Source organism: Sinocyclocheilus grahami, unplaced genomic scaffold, assembly GCF_001515645.1.
Source record: "Sinocyclocheilus grahami isolate Dianchi unplaced genomic scaffold, SAMN03320097.WGS_v1.1 scaffold543.1, whole genome shotgun sequence".
Lineage (NCBI taxonomy): Eukaryota > Metazoa > Chordata > Actinopteri > Cypriniformes > Cyprinidae > Sinocyclocheilus > Sinocyclocheilus grahami.
In genome coordinates, this window is record NW_015505722.1 from 43,296 (window position 1) to 66,294 (window position 22,999).

At 36.5% G+C, this 22,999-nt stretch overlaps 1 protein-coding gene across 2 annotated transcripts in view; it reads left to right on the forward strand.

Moving 5' to 3' along the window:
- Positions 1-22,999, forward strand: part of LOC107555694 (WW domain-containing oxidoreductase-like) — a 174,385-nt gene that overhangs the window by 25,233 nt on the left and 126,153 nt on the right. Inside the window, exons 3-5 of one of the 2 annotated variants that reach the window (XM_016238562.1) lie at positions 3,504-3,689; positions 8,273-8,537; positions 8,684-8,807. In XM_016238562.1, the coding sequence (XP_016094048.1) occupies positions 3,504-3,689; positions 8,273-8,537; positions 8,684-8,752 (520 nt within the window). In that variant the 3' untranslated portion in view covers positions 8,753-8,807. Of the gene's footprint in view, positions 1-3,503; positions 3,690-8,272; positions 8,538-8,683; positions 8,808-22,999 lie in introns of those variants that run through there. The other variant, XM_016238561.1, reaches the window with a different exon arrangement.

The window sequence follows — 22,999 nt, forward strand, 5'->3', positions numbered from 1 at the left end:
TATATGTATATTAAGTTATTTTTAATTTTCATTGTATCTAGATTCATATCTACTTTGATTATATTAGATTATAATTATTATATATAGATTAGATTAGATTTTTAATGTAAAACACCTAAAACTAAAAAGCTAAAATATATTTAAAAATAGTAAAATATATTGAATAGCTTTAAATATGAAATATTATTTTATATATATACACACACACACACACACACACACACACACACACACACAGTGGTGTGAAAAAGTGTTATATATATATATGTATGCAGCCGCATAGGAGTGATAACTCTTATTTCCATGTCATGTTGTACCATAATCAGGAACAGGAAAAAAAAAACACTATTGTTCTTGTTCTTTGGTCCTCTAAAGGTCAGATGTAACTAGAACATGTGCTGTTCGGTGTTTGTTACGCTGTGTGTTTCTAATGGAAGCACATGTGTAACTGTGGCCTCTGCACATTTCCCATGATCCTGTGCATTTCCACTGATGCACGCGTCTTTCCACATAGAACCTGAAGGGAAATGTGAAGTGTACTACTTTTAATGTCATAGAGAAGACTCATTAAAGCAGGGGCATAACAATTCCTCCATTAATTTTCCAGCAACCAGTTTTTAATTAATAGTGCAGGCAGTATTAAATATGGAGTACACAAATTGCCTGTGGGCTTCGTAATTAATTCTAATGGAAGAAATTAAAAATTGGTGGGGTGGATTCAGATTATTCTGCTGTATGGCCGTGGTTTCAGGACCACTGGAGCGACTCTGTCAAAGAAAAGATCTTGCCTGGACTTTCCAGAAATCTCTGTGCTTTGTCACTCCAATGGATGAACGTCCATCTACCCAGACCGACCTTGAAATAGACATGATTTGTTTTTGTGTGTTTGAAAATTCCCCGAATCCCTAATTCAGGATGATTTGTTTACTCTGCATTTTTTTTGGTGAATGTTTTTTGTTTTTGCTTTTTTGTTTGTGTTTTTTTTTGTTGGTTTGTTTATTTTCTATGGGTTTGGTTTCTGTATTGTTTGTGGTGTTGGTTAGAGTTTTTTGTTTTGTTTTTATGGGTTTGTTTTGTTTAGATTTTTTTTTTAATTGTACTTTTGCGTCCATTCATTTTTCTGTTTTTAGCCATGACGAAAATGTGTAAGTTGTATTTTTAAATGCTATGCTGAAAAGCAAAATTGAAATTAGAACCGTACACACAACATGCTGCCTGAAAAAGTAAAATATTGACTTTTTCCAGATTTTTGTTTACGACTTTTTGCACCATAATAAACATTTGAAAAATGCACAAAATAATATAGCAAAATGTCAATTTTAACAAGTTTTCTTTGGCCAAATTAGAAGTAATGCTTCTCCCGTATGTTCAGTTGAGAACTTGAGCCATGTATGGAAAAGTGCAGAGACCTAATACAAATATGATTTTAAAACCGAAATCCTGGGAACTTTATCATCATGAAATTATATATTGGGGTATAATTTTGTCATAATTTTGTGTAGGGATGTAACGATTCACTCAACTCACGATTTGATTTTCTCACGATTTTTTTTAACAAAATCAAATTGAAGTCATTATACAGTAAATGAAAAGGTGTCGTTTTATTAGGCTATTGCTGCACGTTTCTTTGTGAAATTGAAATATAACAAAATTAAATTGAAATATTAAGACGAACCCCAAATCAAAGGTGTAACTAAGTTACACAAATAAAATAAATCTCTTAATATGAACAAACGAAGGCTTTGTCTGTGCTCTTTCTATTTAAAATGAGGCAACCACTAGATTTTAATCATGATCCAAACAAAGATGCAGCATGAGTAGTTTTTAATCTAAATTAGACTGTATTCGAATTTCAAAATTTGAAGCAAAAACAAAATGGTCTGACTTTAGATTTGTGAAACTATACTACATAAAACACATATCTGAAGGAAACAGCAGACGAGCTGAATGAGACGCAGATTAACTCTCTGCCAGCAGGTGGCGCTTATGAACAGTAATGATAGTGTTTCCTGGGTTACCACTGTAAACAAGGCAGAGCTGCGCTTATGAACACTACTGTAATATGCATTGTTCAGAGGCAAGATGAAAATAAAATACCACGTAAACCTTTCTAAAGATAGCCAGTTCCCCTCAGTGATACATTCGTATAAACTCCTACTCCAGTTGTATCGCGATTTGTTTGGCATCTCAACCGATTTGAATTGTCACATATTGGAATCGATTTTCGACCGGCTCGCGGTTAATTGTTACATCCCTAATTTTGTGTGCTATCTGGGTCACTGTATTGGAGAGGACCATGCATGGTTGCTCAAAGTACATATTGTGTTAGAGTGCTACTATATGGGGTAAATATATAAATAAAATTATAATTTCTCCTACTTCTCCAGATACAGACAAGCCCGGTTCCAGAATCAAAATACTGCACTTCTGAAATCAGTGAGGGTGCTCTAGCCTTAATGTAGCCTACATTTGTTTTAACATATTTTTGCCCTGTCCATTGATAGTAACATTCGCATATAAATGCGGCATTTATATGCAGATGTCACTGCCGTAACTTGCAGCGTGTAAGCTGTCACTGGTCCTCTTAGCATCATGTAAAACAAAACTTATTCAAATTCTGAATGGATTAGCCAAGAAACTCCCTTTATAATAATTAAAAAGCTGTCACTTATGTCAGTTTATCGCGATCTCACAAAGTCCCGTTATAATCAATGAAGCTGTACACTGCTCAATGACTCTCTTATTTACATCACGTTACACTTAGTTATAATGAGAGACTCCCGAGCATGCAGCACTGAACCAAACTGTGGCGGTGAGTGGACTCTAACTTAAACGCTTGGCCAGTGCGTTCAGGAAATCAACAGAAAATGTCGGTGATTGGCACATTGAAAATGGAAACCTTTGAAGCTCTCCAGAGTTCAAACACAAATACACACTGGAGCATTTGGAAAATATTTCACCAGTTTCCTATTTATACAGTTTCAACTCTTGCTTTTGTTTCGTTCCCTCTTGCACTCCCGTTGAACCGGCCCTGGAGACAGTTAATTGTAAAGAAATATGTATTGTATTGTATTCCATACATGTTTTTAGGCGTGAAAAATTTTCTATATCATAATATCAAAGCCAAAGATTTTCATAAAGGTTACTGGTGGCCACGTCAGTAGCGCAAGAGGGTGCTTCGCTTATAACGTCTGTATAGAGGCGTTAAAAAAGCTAGAAATGTAATTTTGCATTTATATACATTAAAAAACAAGCTTTATATCATTTTACGATTTTTAATGAAATACAAATTTTGAATAATGAACATTTGTTTGTCTATTCTATTAATCAGTGTTTAAAACCATTTGTTTTGTTTTTGGTTTTGTGTTTTTTTTAATGGTTGTTTTTTTTGGCTTTTATGGTTTTTGTTTTGTTTCGTTTGTGATGCTTGGTTTTAGTTTTTTGTATTTGGCAAGAATGTGTTATTTTCACTCAGTCGATTTCATTGTTTTCTCTCTCTGCAGGCCGTTGCACATCCTAGTGTGTAATGCAGCGGTTTGCACGCAGCCCTGGAATCTAACGGAGGACGGGCTGGAAACCACCTTTCAGATCTGTCATCTTGGCCATTTCTACTTGGTTGAGCTCCTGCAGGACGTCCTGCGGCACTCCGCTCCGGCTCGTGTGGTGGTGGTTTCCTCAGAGTCTCACAGGTGAGACTTTAATAATAATAATTAATAATAATAATAATGTATGCATTTAGCAGACGCTTTTATCCAAAGCGACTTACAGTGCATTCAGGCTATGCATTTTTTACCAGTATGTACTTTAGATTATATACCTTTATTTACTTTATCTCCCATCATTCCCTCATTTCAGCTCTGAAGCATTTGTGCACAATTATCCATTTACTCTCACTTGTCACTTCACCAACAGTCTCGGTCGCTCGCGTCTCCAGATTAATTTATAATTTTTGAGTCGGATAATTTTGCGACAATAGAGAAGGTTGCTCTTTACAGTCAGATTGTGTACGATATCTATCAGCACATGCTAACTAGACCATGCTAACTATCAAAACCCTGACCTCTTGGTTGAAAAACGGGCCACTTCTGTTCTCAGATTCTCAAATGTGTGTATAGTGTATGTAGTACAGATAGTATGCAGAAAAAGAGCTAATATTTGGGGATTACTCTTCCTGTAGCGTGATTATTAAATGAAAGTCCTTTGAAGAACAGTTTCGGCTCTGAGAGTGTGAGGGTCCATTAGATTAACAAGCCCCTTGTGTCATTGAGGGAACAAAATCTCAATTCGCTCTCGCCAACAGTAAAATCACTTACTTGTTATCGCAGTAACCCTTCCATTTAACTTTTACAGTTTATTTCTTCTGCTACACCTGATCATTTTTGATCCTTACCTCCTCATCTCTATAAATTCCAGCACCTTTAATATGTGGCCTTTTGAGCTCCCCATCTGACCTCTGACCCAGGAAGAGATTATATTTCCCAAAGCCACAAGAGCCGTTAAACCTCGACACGGCCGTGCGAGCGACGGAAAGCGGCTCGGAGAGGGAGGGAAAGAATGAGGGGTTGGGGAGATTGAGGGTGGAAGAATAAAATGGAGCCAGCGGGGACGTTTATCTGCGCTGTAGCACTGGGGCTTAAGTGACAGGACCGATAGGTGCTGGCATTTGCCTCCAAACAAGAGGACACTGATAGCGTGGACAGGAAACTCACCTCTGAAAACTCACACCAGATTCACGCCTTTATACTTCAGTCTCTTTAAAGCAGGATACTGCAGTCATTAAATACCAGCCTGACCTGACCTTTTCATACCTCTGCTCTGAAAATAGACTATTTCCACCCCAGAATGCCTCTGCTGGGAAGACCGTATGGATTATCCCGGCCGTGAGGTGATGACAAAGTCAACATGTGCAGACTGAGGGATAGTGGGGATGGATATATAACCGCTAAACTGGGTAGTTCAGCCAAAAATACTAATAACAAAAACATTGTCATCATTTACTTGCATTCGTGTCATTCTAAACCCGGTTTTCGTTCTTCAATGGAACAGAAAAGGAGTTTTAAACGGTGTTCAGTGTCACACAGCACTTGAAATTGAATAGGGATGCATGATATTGTGCTCAAAAAATTGTGAAATTAATTAAAAATTTAAATGAATAAATAAAATTAGTTTGTTTGTTTATTTTGCATGAAGCTTTTATTATCATTGCAATAGTGCTTTTTATTCCCCATTGAATGCACAGAACTACTTCAGAAGACTTGGAATACAGTGCACAGTCAGCTGGACCACATGGAAAAATAAATAAAATACAATAAAATAAAACAAACAACTGAAAATTTATTTATATTTTAAGATTTTATTTTTGTTTTAAATATCAAGAAAATGGTCTCATATGCAAACTTGACATATTGCTAAAGGTTTGACATAATTGATGCCAAATGTTATTGGTTTCTATGTGTTAAGTTAAAATGTGTGCATACACAAATGATAGTGAGGGCAAGATTTTTAGTGAATAATGGACCACCAGGGCTCGACAATAAGGACTGCGCGATGGCCCGTGAAAGACGTTCGGGACAGTAGACGGATTTGTCACTTGCCCGATCGGGCCACTGCAGCGTCGTCACAACTTAACATTTGCATGTGTTTTTAAGACTTGTTAATTTAAAAATTCAAGCGATTAAAAAGCATTTGGGCGCGAAAGACAACTACATTCAGTACTACATTCAGTGAACAGCGAGCGCAGAGAGCCGCCTGAACGGGCAAATACAAAAGTATATCAAAATACCCGCCGTGGCAAGTAACTTTGTAGCTTTAACAATGATTAATCTATATTGAATTTATACACTGGAGTAAGTTACAGATGCACCGGACATTTTTTGTTTTATTTCAGATTATCTTCTGTTCCGTGCTTGCACACAAACTGCACTGCAATCATTTCCCCAATGGCCAATTGTGTGGAAATATTACGTTATTATTATACTTAGTCTGTAAACGTGCATTAACAGAGGCCAGAGATGCTGAAGACGGACACAAAGAGGAGAAAATACTGTAGCAGGCAGAACAAGATCGCTGTTCACGATGTGCGAAATATAGGAGGAAAATCCAAATATTGAATTTTATATGAATGTGTTTCTGAGGGGAACGGAACTGACTGTTTTCAGAAATGGCGTTTTCATTTTGTCTCCGTATTATGCATTTAAATTAGTGTTAATAGTGTTAATGCATTTAAATTAGTGTCAATAGTGTTTTTTTTACAGTCTATGGTCAAGGAAATGCTGTATCACTGTACCATAAGCGCTGTCTGCTGTCAGAGAGTGAATCTGCGTCTCATTCAGCCCACCTGCTGTTTCTGTTTCATACAGATGTTTTATGTAGCATAATTTCACAAAGCTAAAGTCAGGTTATTCTGTTTTTGCTTCAGATTTTGTAACTATACAGTCTAATATAAGTCAAACATTGCGCTTTTTTTTCAATTCATGATTAAAATGCAAAAAAAGATCAAGGTGCAACACAGAGTGAAGAATATGCTAATGTTATTTTATATGTGGTTTTTCAATTTCTGTACCTGAACATCTACAAACATAAAAACATAAAGAATCATTTCATTTCGATTTTTGTGCTATATGCCTATATTTAATTGTGCTATTTGTTCATTTTTTCTTATTTACTGGCTGTCACTTGTCTTTAATGTTTAAACTTTATATTTATGTTTATTTTTGGCTAGTGATTTTTGCTGTGGTAACGAAAATGAAATGGAGAATTGCAAAATTTAATTGATATACTAAAATATTGGTGTCATATAAGCTTATTTATTAGAATACAAGATAACAGATCAAAAACAATGATAACAGCAACTATTTTATTTTTTGTGGCAGGGCCAGTGAAAATGTTGGTAGGGCAAGTAAAAATTTGAACCACTGGCCCAACTGGGCCAGTAGAAAAAATCCTTAGTGTTGATCCCTGACCACTCTTAGCAAAGATGATTTAACTTGATAGACCCTGCTAATTTCATTCTTTGGGGGAAAAAGTGTTGATGTCATATTGGGTTTGGAAACAGGAAAGTGAATAAATTATATCAGAATTTTATTGAATTAATTTTTTTTATTTTTTTGGTGAACTATTCCTTTAATTAACTAGTTTCCTTCCCACTGCCACAGTTCACACCTTTAGTATTTGTAACAACGCGTTGCCCGCAGATGTTGTTGTTTACCCAAGCAGAGATGTAATGTGTCAAACATCAACACTGGCCACACTGAGCTTGTCATACAGCGAATGTGACGTTTTGATTGGTTATGTAAAGCGCATAATTAAGAGGTAAATGTTGAGTGCGATTGCGGGCTCTGATCCGCACTAGAGGAGGGACCATTCATTTTACTGCAGTTTCTTGGGACTGTTTACACATGCACACACACACACACACAAGGACACGTCGAGAAAATATAATGTCTTGCGTTCAGGGGCCTTGTCAAACATCTGACGTTTAACAGCTTAGTCAGAGCCAATTTAAGAACATCATGTCGTAGCTTTGATTTGCATTAAGCCAGACCTGGCCTGCCAATGCTCATTTAGTTCATTTCTCCATCGGCTCACATTCTGGAGGTTATTCCCGCCTGTTAACCTTAGACTTGAGACTTTAGTCACACTGTAGTTGGTGAGAAATCAATTAGGTCCCTTAGTTCAATATTGAAAAATGAGAGTTCTATTATGTTTTATTTACCTTCCAAATTCCAAACCTGTATGACTTACTTTCTTCTGTGAATGTTGGAAACCAAAGAGTTTTGGTGACTTTAGACTTCCATTTGGACAAATTAAAAAACAAAGACACGAAACTAGATGCCAAACAAGACACAAAACATAAAAAAGTAAACAAAACACCTACAAGAAAAATACAAAACAAACATAAAAACCAACATAAAACAAAGCATAAAAAACTATTAAAAAACCAAACACCAAACAAAATAAAACCGTAACACAAACAGTAACACCAAAAAACCCCACACAAAACAAAGCATAAAAACCAACATAAAACAAAAGACACTTACAAGAAAACAAAAATAACAAAACACCAACACAAAACAAAACAGCAAAACAAAAACCAATACAAAAAAACACAGAAAACCTAAAAAAAAAAAAACCTTAAAATAAAATGAGACAAAAACAAAAAACCACACACAAAGACACAAATCAGAAAAGAAAACAAACAAAAGAGACATTTCTCAAAATAAGTGTCTTCTGTTTTGATGTTAGTATGAATTGCTCTTTGTTGTTTGTGAAGGTTCACAGATCTGGTGGACTCATGTGGGAAGGTGGAGCTGAATCTGCTTTCACCTCCACAGAAGGAGTACTGGTCAATGCTAGCCTACAACCGTGCCAAACTCTGCAACATCCTCTTCTCCAGCGAGCTGCACCGCCGCATGTCGCCCCACGGCGTCACCTGTAACGCACTGCATCCTGGGAACATGATGTACACCTCTATCCACCGCAGCTGGTGGCTCATGACCCTGCTCTTCACCTTTGCACGACCCTTCACCAAGTCTATGGTAAGAGCAAGATATGTAATTTTTCCCTCTTTCACTTGATGTAGTGGACGATTAAGAATGCTCCTGAGTTTTTTTGTTTGTTTTTAAACCGCTACTTCTTCAGCATCATAACTAAAATGGCAACCGATTTTGATCGTTGTTCGTAGGCATCAACAACACGTCACACAATTCGCTTTCTTCATGTGAAGCACACAGTAGACTTGATATACAGCTAATTTGAATGGAGTTTGATGTTAGTGTGTTGCTGCAAAAACATGTTATTTTATGAATAAACCCTAAGTTGCATAAAAATATGCTGGGTGTAACAGAACATTTCCAATTTACATTTTTAATTGAAGTATTTTTTATTATATTTTCTGCTATTGCATTAAATATAGTAAATATAGTAGTTGTGCACAGATGTATACATTTTGCCTGATACCAATGAACTGATTAGTTGGTTCGCTCGTTCATTCATTGCTTGCTTTGATTTTAAAATGGTATACTGTTTTGTCTAAATAAAAAAAACTAAACTTAAAATAAGAAACAAACAAACAAAATAATAAAAAAAGTTTTTAAATATTGCAAATTACATTTTACAGTACAGTATGAAAATCTGTCATGTTTGGGATTATTTAATAATATTAATTGTTATTCGTGCTTTTAAATAAATAAATCTAAAATTTGGCCAATAACCGATATGGTACCGATATATTGTGCAAGAAGTTGACTCGACTTGAATTTCTTTCCACTGATCTTGTCACTGTTCTAGTATTTCTTTTCTGGATGAATACATGTGATGCTAGCTTAACTATTGGCCAAAATGAGGTATCTTAAAGTTTTGCAATAGCCTTCTCATTGGGAACCTACGGTACCTTGAAATGCAACATTAGCTTGCTAGACTGAAGAACAAAGCTATTGCGTCTTTTGTTTGTCGCGTATATGATTTTGTGACTGAGGTGCTCTTTGTTTTCTTCATTTCACACCATCTGTAAATGTACACCTGCTTTTATGTGACTTTTTCAGGTACGGTGGTTGGTACTTCAATTTTTTTGTGGTCCAAGAAAGTTTCGCTATCATGTTTTTGGGTTCCTAAGCAGGAATCGCCTGTAGTTAGCAGAGCGTGTGTGTGTGTGTGTGTCACGCTGCCGTAGCGCTGCTCGTATAGCCCAGCGCCGCATAAATCAGGTGGGCAGCTCTTCCTGTAGGCAACACTCTCCCGTTTTAGCCCGAAGAGGCGAGTCACATACACTTACAGAGACAAACTATAAAATTCAACATCCTCATAAATCATAAAGTATCTGCCTGTTTCGCACCTGAAGCATTTCCTTCCGCTTCTGATATGCTTTAGGCCACACAATGCATTTGATGTATTCTTTGTTTTAATTTTGGTTGAAAAATCTGAAGGCAGGTTTTGATGTAGTGTTGAGTATTTCAGTCGAGCTGATTATGTATTAAAGAGATGGTTATGAATATACCAGAAGTGTATGCGCACGGCCCAGTCGTAACTCAAAACCGCTCATTTCTCCAGCTGTCAGTCATGTTTGATGGACGTCAGTGTGGATCAAGGCATTCTGCTGCTGCTGTTTCTGAACTGTGATTTGTTCATTTGACTTATTTATTTTTTTTAACATTTCATAGTTTTGAACATGTAAAGAAGAACCAACATTTTAGACATGCGTTTCCTAAAATTTTCCAGTGATGTCATTCCTGATTTTTAATAGATTTCACTCTATGGTGTATTATTTATAGTATATATTAAGTTATTATTATTATTATTATTATTATATACATTATTTATATTTAGATATACATACTTTATATATATTTACATTATATATATATATATATATATATATATATATATATATATATATATATATATATATATATCCTAAGCTGTTATTATTATAATTATTATTGTTATTTATCGGTATAGTAATTATTTTCACCATATATTAAGTGCAGTACAGATGACACTTAACATAGGAAAACCCCAGTTCTTACCAAGGTGTTAATGTGCTTCTCTCTCCCTTTTCTGAAACCCCTCAAATATTAGTGAACTTAACACAAAACAGTGCTGTTATTTTATTTATTGGTTATGAGGTTATGAAGATGGTATAGTTTTAATTGCTTGCAGTCTCATATGGGATGCTGGGAAATTGTTCAAGGTTGCAAAGCTCTGCAGAATGTTGACAGGAAGAGCCTGGAACGATATTACACCCAAGCTCAGTAATATGCCTTTGTCTTCTCCAAGAAGCTGTACGTGATTTATAACTGCGCAAATCTAGAATAAAACCTCTTATTTTGCCGTTTTATTGCATCTGAGTGGGACACTTCCATTTAGTTTAGTGTTTTTTTACAGTTTGATACATAATGCATCAAACATCCCAATAAGAAATTGATTATTATTATTATATTTGTTTGTCTCAATTTAAAAAAACTAAAATATAATAATAAAAATGGCAGATGCCATTTTAAAATGCAAAGGGTGTTGCAGTGTAATTCATAAAACCGAATATCATGATCTCATCTTGTAATTTGTAGATAATTTTCAGTTTTGCTGAGTTGATAAAAATTAATTGGGAAAGAGGCAGGACTGATATCTGACTTTAACTCTCACGACTGTGTTCATCTATAATCTGTACATCAGATATGTTCTGCCATGCATCTCTCTTGCAATCTTTGTGGCCTGCAGTTGTACATTAGGCCCATGCTGATCTCCAGATGCGTTTAGCTTTGATAAGAGTGGAGTCATTTTCTCCTCATAATAATCAAGTGGTCTCTTGTGCTGAGCAGAATTGACAGTACTGATCTTTCCTGGCATATGGATGTCCTGTCAGTGAGAAGCAGGGATAAAAATGCATCATTCCATTGACTAAACTCACCACTGAGGATATTAGTGTACAATTTAGGATACAAAGCAACCATCTGCCATTGGAATCATTTTGATGAGAAAGTTATTTGCAACTATAATATACTGTACTGTAGTAGAATTGAATTTAATATGACTTACCAAAATAGGGTTAGAATCAACAAAATATAGCTATTGACGTTACTTGCTCAGAAATCCAAAAATTCCTCATTTGCATGAGCAAATTTTAAATTTCCAAGAAATGTAGTTTTTATTAGATCTGCAATGGTTTATGTTTGTTAGATATTTTTGCTCAATGTCAAAAAAAGGCAATTTTTGATACTTCCTACATGGTTTTATGTGAACGTCCCCGAAGCCTCTGTAACATTTTAATTTGTGTAGTCAAACAGCTGTTTTAGCATGTTTGGTTTGACATTTCTTAGACGGTTGGGTATTGTGGCATCTAATAGCTGCTTGATGCTTTGGGACATGAAGCTGCTGGGAAAATCACAGCCACCCAATCAGCACCCCACCTTCCCCCTCCCGTCATGCCAAGCCTTCTTCACAATCGCTTCATTGGGATCCAGTCCGGCATCTGACTGCGCGTTTTCAGCAGTTTAGCGCAATTATTTTCCCCAGGATTCTGCCTCAGGCGCTCCGCTACCTTTTTACATATGCAGGGGCTGAACTTTTGACCATGGCCCAATAGTCGTACATTAGGCGACACTTTGCTCTAAAAGGGGGACTTTAACAAGTTCCTCTGTGCATTGGCAAGTGTCTCGCCTCTCGCCTGTGAGATAATTTAACCAGCCTGCTGCGAGATTGCTGCCAGTGCTTTCTTATGGGAGTCTAAATCTCTCTCGCTCTCGGTCCCCTTGTAAGCTGAGCTTAGAAGGAGATGCTGTTGATGGATCTTTCCTCGTGCTCGGCTAACGAGGGCTCTGCTTCTATTAGTACACTACAGAGGCATTACCCATTCTCTCTCGTGCTTCTTTAATGAAGTCTCGTCACCCCGAGAAGCTCAGATTTATGCCACTGCTGTCGCGCTGCGATGAGCCCTGTCGGCATGGCGAGTGTCTCCCGGTAACCGGTTGTAAGGTCAGGTGTTGTTATCTGCCTGTACACGGGTCCTATCATGGCAGCGGCACAAACGGGGCTGACAGGCGCTCAGTGGAGCGGAGCGAAGTGGGGCAGAGGTCTACACCCAGAGCCCCTTTCGCTGTGGCGGGACACGATGAGCTGCCAGCAGCCCTAATGGACTCATAATTGGTGATTAGGGCCTGCAGGTTGAGAAGAGAACCGGTTCACTCAGCCTGCCGGAATGTTTTCCGCTACAGGCTGCTGTGCTGTCTTCTACCGGAGTACTCGGCCTGGAACGACTCACTAGTATAGCAAATCTAATGGCCACTATAGCCACTCTTGCCCTCTGGATATATCTGACAATATCCCTGTTCGTTTTCAAGGGTTTTTCTAGATCAGTGTTTTCCAACCCTGTTTCTGGAGGCACCCCAACAGTACACATTTTGGTCTTGCTTACTTGACCCACCAATTTCAGATCTTGCAGTGTCTACTAAAGAGCTAATGAGTTGATCCAGGTGCTAATGAGTTGATCCAGGTGTGTTTGATTAGCTAAAGCTTGAAAATGTGTAGTGTTGGGGTGCCCCCAGGAACAGGGTTTGGAAACACTGTTCTAGATCAGAGTTTTTCAGACCTGTCCTGGAGGCCAGAACCACGCATTTTGTATGTTTCCAAGTTTCCAAAAATTCTAGAAAGTTTCTGGAAAATTACTGGACATTTTCCATCCCTTTGCAACCTTAGTCTCTTTTATATATCTAATCCAGGTCTTGGAGTATCTACTGAGCTGATGAGTTGATCCAGGTGTTGGATTAGGAAGAGTTGGGAAATATGTGGTTTTGGGGGTGCCTACAGAAACAGGGATGGGAAACACTGTGGTTTCCAACCACAGTCCTAGAGACTGCCTCCCCCCAGCACTGCACATTTTGCATATCCCCTTTGTCTGATGCAACCATTTCAGGTTTTGGAGTCTCTACTAATGAGCTGATATCCTGAATCAGGTGTGTTTGATTAGGAAGACATGCAAAATGTGTGGGGGGAACATGGTTGGGAACCACTGGTCTAGATAACAAGACTCAAGACATACTAAGTTCATTTAGGCAGTTTTCACCTTGCTTTGCTTTGTCCGAATCAGCGTTCCGGTCTCTTTTCATGATTTTCTCCCCTTGTTTCTAAAGAACAGCTGACAAGTGTATCTGCTGCAGAAGACATGCAGCATTGAGAAATCCATTATCAGTAGTGCTTAAGTTCTTTAACTCTTTGAACTGTTCTGGGGTCCACATGAACCGTACATCAGACCCCAGTTTTCAAGCGGACCCGGACACCAAGGAACCAGCCCACAGGTCCAGATGAACCCCAACAAATGGCCCGTCAGACATTCCACTACATAGAAATGTTCTTTTACAGCCCTTCTGCAGTTAAATTGGATCCAACATGGGGGACAGTAGGTTCAAAGCAGCAGACTGTGTGAACTATGCATGTAAACAGCACAGTGCCTCGTCCTGCATAACTCTCTGGTTAGAACTGAACATCAGACCTTGAATAGACTTTAATCTTTAATCTTTAATCTTGAGTGATATGTTGGCTTGATGTTACTCCATTCTCTCTCCATCTCTCTCACCTACCCTCGCATTACCTATTATGAGCCTGGAAGAAATTCTGAGACCTAAAAGCACACAATCCCATTTGCTTGTATTGGCATGTGTGTCTCAACTCAATCCTATTACCAGGATTATAGTCTACCAAGACACACCATTTCATTAAAATAAAGTGTGGGTCTAGAAGCAACCACATAACGTACATACGCTTGCAGCTCTTTGGAGCAAGAGACCCGTTGTGCAGTAGGAAACCAAGCAAATAGCTTATTGCTTGAACAGCCGATGTGGCCAGGAAGGTGTCTGAATCGATAAAGGACCAATCAGAGGCAGGCAGGCAGCATTCGGGCAAGCCCGGGAGCTGTCATGTCATTCCGGTTTGACCCCCAGTCAAAGTCACACGGCGGACCATCCATCTGAGTGCATGGAGCTCATTCTGTGTTCATCTGAAGACCATCAGATCTAGCACATGAATGCTAGCGGAATTAGACGATGACTTCCAGTGACATGCATTGATGATGTTTGAGAGGATTCTGTCGCTTCGATTAATTCTTCAGGGGCCTCTTATTTGCTTAGGCCAGGGATGGTTCACTATAGACTGCATCATGAAAGCAATGTTTTTTTCCTTTTTTGCCATTTTTATTTAAAGGCGTAATGGAGAGATTGCATGAAATTATATGAAGAAGAGGGCGAGCGGTATTAATGCAGTGTTCATGTCATGTTGGATTTATTGTACTGTTAATAATGTAAATAGTCTGTAATTACAATTTAATTACAATGTAATGAACTCTGCTTTTTTTACATAAAGTTGGAATTAGGGCTGCAGCTATCGATTATTTTAGTAATCGAGTATTCTACAGATTAATCGGATAAGAAGTCATATTTCTTTGTTAAAAAGCAATACTAAATATATAAGAGATTATAAGATAGGTCTCTAAAAATAAACTAATTTATTTTCTTTTTAGAAAAATTTTAATTTTTATTGCTGAAATTGCATACATTAATAACCATGATAACTAAACCCATTTAATGCATTTAATTGCCAAATTACATTCAAAATGCAAATACAAATATATATATATATACATACAGTGGGTACGGAAAGTATTCAGACCCCCTTAAATTTTTCACTCTTTGTTATATTGCAGCCATTTGCTAAAATCATTTAAGTAAAAAAAAAAAATCCTCATTAATGTACACACAGCACCCCATATTGACAGAAAAACACAGAATTGTTGAAATTTTTGCAGATTTATTAAAAAAGAAAAACTGAAATATCACATGGTCCTATGTATTCAGACCCTTTGCTGTGACACTCATATATTTAACTCAGGTGCTGTCCATTTCTTCTGATCATCCTTGAGATGGTTCTACACCTTCATTTGAGTCCAGCTGTGTTTGATTATACTGATTGGACTTGATTAGGAAACCCAGTCATGCAACTTAACTTTCAAGTCTTGCCAAACTAAAGCTCATGCATGACATAAACCTTTACTGAGGCAAAAACCAGTGGACAGGAAGGTAACTTGGAACAAGAGACCATGCACAATTTCTAAACACATTTTTTTGGTTATTTGGAGAATAAACCTTCTTAAATGTCCCTTTATGTACTGGTGTGTGTGTGTGTAAAACCCGTTTTTGATATCCTTCATATTCTGTGTGGGGGTCAGTTCACAGCAGTGATAGAAATTAATCTGTTCCAATAAGTTTGAATGCATTTAACCTGCAGTTACAAATGCATAAATAATATTTAGTTATTTTAAATATAAAACATTGAATACTGATATTTAAAATTATTTTTAAAACGAAAAGATACTTTAAATGTGAAATTAAAACCGCCAGTAGGTGGCAGCAAGTCACTGTTAAGAAGTGAGTCATTGCAACTGAACCGAATCATTTAAACGGTTGATTAATTCAGGAGCGAAACACCCTCATGTTGCACAAAACAGCGCTGTGGCTGTGTTTATCGGGTTGTGCGTCAGTAATAATGATCCATGGGGAAACACTGTGTTCCGTGTGTAGTTACAGTAAATGGACTAAACGAAGCCTCGAGGCAAATTATGTATTCGAGTTACTCGAGGTATTCGATAAATCGTTTCAGCCCTAGTTGGAATGTTCATAAGGGTCAGCCATTTTATGGAAAGCTGGAAAGTTTAAATTTGATAATTCTGTCATGACATTAATCATGCTCCATAAAAGGTTCAATTTGCATGAGTGGCATGAAATGTTGTCCTCATGAATGTGTTGGAGTTAATGGGTTAATGATTATGCTATTGCTTCGACAATCACAATGTTTGGTTTCTCAGAAAAAATATGGCACAATCCCTCTCCTGGCATCTTTGCAAGCCCCACCTCTCAAAACAACCCTAACCCAGAATTCCCAACTAAAATCAGGCTTCCAGATCCATATCCACCCTGATAGAGGCCTGTTTTTTTGTGACGTGGCTGATGGACTATTTTTCAAATTGATTTAAAAAATGTACGTAAGCAGTTGATCTTCCACCCTAGATTACCTATTGATTTTTAATATGAAAAGCTCATTATACAAACAGTAACTGCAACACCAAAAGCTAGCCAACCTTTGCATAAATCCTTTAATTGAATTCCCAGAGCCTGTGGTTCTACATTTTTTTTTTTAATTAAATCCATTTCTTTTCCTTTTTTTCCCCTTTCTTCTGTAAGTGTTGGTGTTTAATTTGCATGCTGTGAAGTGGGTCCTGTCCTAGATAAAGTGCCATTGATCCTTATTAAAGCACACCTCTAGGCCTGCTGAAAACCAACTGGGAAAATTAAATGTGTTCATGGTGCATACACTTATTCCATGCATGATCGGATTAGAGAGGGAATGGGAGAGAGTGAATAAGAGTTAAAACGGAGAAAGAGGGTAGTGAATGGAAAACGGAAAATAAAACGAAGAGAAACGGAGAGACAGAATGATATTGAGGGGAAAAAAGTAGAGAGGTGAAAAGATAAAAAAAAAATGAAAAATGAAGAATTATTATTGATTTGGCAAACATTATTACATTATGTTTCTCCAACCGTCCCAAAGAGACACCGTTGGGCCTGAAATTAAATTCTGAGCAGTTTCCACACAAATCCAGCTGTGTATTTTTCACATTGTCCATCTAATAGCTTATAGATGGCTTTATCAAAGCTGCTATTAATATTTTTCTAATTGGCTTTTGTGTGTCGTCGGGTTATGAAGAGTGGTTACTCTCATTTGTTTGGCTCTGTGTGAATAAGTATCCACTTAATTTCATTTGTAATGATCGTCTGAAGTCTTTCCAGAGAACCAATGACCTTCGGTGACCCCTCCACTTTATTCTACACTGGATATTAAATATCTATGATTGTGTTCACCTCATAACAAGGGAGAGTAATTGTTAATTAGAAATTATTTGACAAAATAAGGCTGATAATATTACTGAACATTGATGTTCCTGTTTCTTTGACATTGACATTGATCACCCATTGGCCAGATCAGGGCCAATCAGATGGTGACGTGTTTATAGCATGCTCCCTTCAGTACTGAAATAATAGGTACATAAATGCGTAGATAGGGACCAAAATTAACATCTTGTCACACTTGCCAATGACGGATAAATTGAGAAAATTAAAGACACAAATTGAAACATTTTAATTAGCAACAAAACTGCTTTTGTTTGCCAAGTCGAGCATCACTATTATTATTATAACTCCTATTTAAAGTTAGGGTTTTGAAGTCCTGTGAGGCTTAAAGGATTGCTGTGTTGAGGATTACTGTTTTACGTGACTGGGTGAGCAATAAAAAGCATGAGAAAATTAGTGATTTGCATTGATTTATGGCAACAAAAAACAAATCAAAACAGAACTAGACACACACGCACACACAAAACAAAACTAAAAACAAACCAAAGCAAAACAATAAATGACAAAAAACGACAACAGCAATAAACAAAACAGAACAAAAAAGAGAAACAAAACAAACACAAGTCATAATACAATTACAAAATACAACAGAGAACAAACCAGCACAAACACCAAAGGGGGAAAAAACAACAACTGTAAAACGGGACTAACAAATCTCTCACTCACTCACTCACTCGCACGCACGCACGCACGCACGCACGCACAGAAGAAAACAAAAAACTAAACAAACATAGGTCTTAATACAAAACAACTAAAAATATAACAAAACACCAAAACCGAACAAACAAAAACAAACAAATATACATAGGTCATATCACAAACACAAATAAAAACACACACGCAGCACAACAAAACACAAAAACAAAAAATGAAACAACAAATAAACAAACAAAAAACAAATTTGTTTTGTTATTACTATTACTTCAAATTCACCAACAAACTGGCTGGCACCGTTTTGTTTGCTCATCAAAGCCAATTTTACTTGCATTTTGGCACTTGGCAAGTGCTGGCAAGAACACTCCCAGACCTTGTCATATGTCATATGTCATATTCTCACACATGCTAGTTAATGCTGACAGTTCTTTAGCCTGTACTGAAGCAGATGGAGTTGACGGCTAGCCTTTTGCTTCTGCGGGTCTGATGACTGTTTACCGAGTCTCTGTCTGTAGCAGCTGTGCTTTGCCTGCACTGATCAGTGGCCGCAGACAGTAAGATTTATCATGTATTTGTGCTAGTTGATTGCCAACAGAGGCGACTGTCTCCCAGCGGTGCTGTATGCAGACTGCTGCTGAATCAATAGGGATTAACATTTGACCCCTGGGCGCATACTTATACACACACTTGCCATCCGCACACACACCTCCATTTCATCAGTTTCACTTAAACACAGCCACTCACTCAATAACTCTCCCACTGCTAATTATTTTCAAAGCATGTAACCACCTCTCTGGAGGAAAACTGGGCTTATGAAGCAGGAGGAGGAGGTTAGGGATGATCAGGAAAGGTATCAGCTCCATACATCTGCAGATCCATGCGTCTCACATCAGTAATGACGGGATCTTCCTGTCTGCCTGCTTGGAAACACCTCTGCACCCGAGAGCATCAGAACTGAGGATTTCAGCTTGGAGGGTGTTTTTGTTGGACTGATTTGAGGTTTGAGACTAAGAATCACTAATGTATTTGACCAATGGAACGAAAGCAGATTCATGGTTGAGGAAAGGGCCACTTCCTGTCACATTTCAGCATGCGAGACAAACAAATGTACATGTGAACAGGAATATTGCAAGATTAGCAAGAATAACCGCTTGTACCTTGTGTATTAGCAGGCCGTTAGTGCGCGCACACTTTTTATTTTTTGTTTTGTTTGCCCACTTGAAAGCATGTCAATTTATTAGATTTTTTTATTTTATTTTGTGGTTATTTTATTTATTATTAATATTATTATTCTTTATTTTTATTTTTTTGTCTTGTTTTTTGTTTTGTTTGGCAGCTTGGAAACACATCTACCATATTTTCATCTCAAATCAGCATGTCTTTTTTATTTATTTATTCAATTTATTTTGTTTTGTTTGTTTTTCTTGTTTATTTTGCTTTTCTCTTGCTCTTGTTGTTTTCTTTTGTTTTGTTGCCAATTTGTAAACATCTTTACCCTGATATCTAAAATCTCTGTGCATTTCTATTTTTTGGCTTCTTTTTGGTTTTATTCAATTTATTTATTTATTTTTATTTTGTATTTCAACCATTGTTTTTTAGTTTTATGTAGTTTAAGCTTTTTTGTTTGTTTGTTTTTATCTAAATTAATAGATTTAATTTCACTCAGTTTTAGTGCACTATATTAACTCTGACAAGCACACACACACACACACACACACCTCTCTCACTCACTCACTCACTCACACACACACACACACACACACACACACACACACACACACACACACACAACCATTGTTTTTTAGTTTTATGTAGTTTAAGCTTTTTTGTTTGTTTGTTTTTATCTAAATTAATAGATTTAATTTCACTAAGTTTTAGTGCACTATATTAACTCTGACAAGCACACACACACACACACACACCTCTCTCACTCACTCACTCACACACACACACACACGCTCTCTCTTTCACTCACTCACTCATACACACACACACACACGCTCTCTCTTTCACTCACTCACTCATACACACACACACACACGCTCTCTCTTTCACTCACTCACTCATACACACACACACACACGCTCTCTCTTTCACTCACTCACTCATACACACACACACACACACACACACACGTATGGCTACTGAACTCCAAACAAAACACAACACAACCAGACTCTCTTCAAACAATCGGTATCAAAAATCAACTCAGCTTTTACTGACACTTTTTAAAAGCTTTAAGCTCAGTTGAATAAAGGGTCCAAAAATCAGAGGTAACAGCTCTGTTTTCCAGCTAGCTGCTCGCTTTAAAGAGCCAAATCACGTTGAAGAGCAGAATGCTTTTAATGTGCATTATCACTTTACATAATTCTCATTGTAATGGCAAGGGGATAAAGGTCACTGTAAGTGATCTAATGCTGTTTGGTCGACACACTTATTTGTGCATGAATTATTGAGCTGACCTTTGACCTTCAGAGTGCTCAAATAAGACCTGTATAAACAAGCATAGAGAGAGCTGGAAATACTGAGCGCATTTTGCTGAACAGAATCAAGCATAAACCTTCTGATATGTTTAATGTGAAGAGCGTCTATCATGCTTATCGGTGGCAGTCAGAAAATATATTTAAAAAATTGTTCATTTAGGGGTTCACATAGGACCATTTAAAAAGTCACTTTAAACATTGTAAAAAAAACACTAAAATAACTATTACATAAAAAGTGTATGTTGTGATCAACCAAACTTTAGACAATTTTGATACACATTTTTGCTCCCTCATGAATCCACTAAAATATTATCTTCCAAGGCACATTGTTAGTGACATTTAAATTATTATAATTTTTTATAAATAATAAAACAGAATTAGAATATATTAAGATAGAATTCTATATGCAAATTACCTTTGTAATCAGTCATTCATCATCTAGATGTGGGTGGTCATATGTTAATGAGCACATGACGTCATAAAACTTTTTTCATGAAGTGACCCCTGTAACATCTACCTTTCTGTCTTTTCCAGCAAGCAAGCATACATAAATAAATAAATTCAACAGATCTTCATATTGTAGCATATTGTGTGTAGGGCACAGCCAATACACAGAAAGTGGAACAAATTCTCTCCGCCTCATTGGTGTTTGCCATTCCTCCTGGGTTTACACACTATATCTGCTATTGATCGTGTTTCCGTGGCTCGTTGTGACCAATCATCTGTGCAATGCATCTTACAGCGGCCCCCAACCTGCTCCACTACACCTGCTTAATGTATTCATGCATTGATTGTGCTTTACACTTAAACATGATTAGCTGCATTCATACCTATTCATGTGCTGTTCGCTTATTGTTAGACACAGGTTAAACACACAAACACACTATATGAATGGGGACGTTCCATAGACTTAGTTGTTTTATGTAGGCATACATTTTATGTTGTTCTCTATAGTTAATTATGATTTCTTACTAGGAATGTGCAATGATGCTCAACTAGTTGCCCAATAACCAACTAGTCAGCTATTTTATAATCATTAGTTTGTATTTATTTAGCAGTTTGTATATGTGTGAACTGTATATAGCTAATGTAACCGCACATTACTCACAAATATTGCATAACAATTTTGTTTGTATATGATTTATATGATATGTAGACTGGTTTCTGGATTCCTCTCTAATTTGCTGCCATTTTGGTTGGTTTATTAAAAATAATTATATTTTAGGATTTGAACCCAGGTTTATGTGGAAAATAAAAAAACAAACAAATAAACAAAAAGAAAACCCACAGCAACAAAAAACCCACTAATCTAAAAAAAAAAAAAAAACCACATCTAAAACTAAACCAAAATTATCAAAATCGAAACAAAACGAAGGGAAAAAAGCAAACAAACAAGAAAACATAAAATGGAAACAAAGTTTAAAAAAACAAAATAAAAATAAAACGGCAACACAAACAGAAAAAAACCCAACAGCAAAAAAAATAAAAAAATAAAATAAAATAAAATTAATCTAAAAACCCAGGTTTATGTGGAAAATAAAAAAACAAACAAATAAACAAAAAGAAAACCCACAGCAACAAAAAACCCCCTAATCTAAAAAAAAAAAAAAACACATCTAAAACTAAACCAAAATTATCAAAATCAAAACAAAACGAAGGGAAAAAAGCAAACAAACAAGAAAACATAAAATGGAAACAAAGTTTAAAAAAACGAAATAAAAATAAAACGGCAACACAAACAGAAAAAAACCCAACAGCAAAAAAAAATAAAAATAAAATAAAATAAAATTAATCTAAATATGCAAGCGCTATATAGGATAAATCACTATACATGATTTACCCTATTATACTTTATCGACACGAATTGATAGGTGAAACAACAAACAGCCACCCACAATAGTCTAGAAACAAAGCATCAGGCTGTCTTTGAGTTCACATAAAAAAAAACGGTTAAAGTTACTCGTCGTCAGGCTACAGAAGAATACCATAATTCAATTAGGCCTAAGACTTTGAAAGACACGCAAAGACACAAAAAAAAAAAAAAAAAAAAAAAAAAAAAAAAAAAAAAACTTAAAAAAAAAAAAAAAAAAAATGGCTCTTTTAAAGACAGAGGTCATTAATATTTTGTGTTGTGGATCTTAGAGAATATATCAGATAAAGTGATAAAGAAAAGCTTTTATTGGACATGAACAGGCCACACTACGTCCAGTACGCTTGGATTGGATTTAAATGTAAAAATTGCAGCCTTGATGAGCATAAGACATTTCTTTAAAAAACATAAAACTTAATATGTTTATTAATTATTAATTTATTAATATGTAATTAACTTTAATTATTCCAAACTTTTTACTAGTAGTGTGTGTGTGTGTGTGTGTGTGTGTGTGTGTGTGTGTGTGTGTGTCTGTCTGTGTGTGT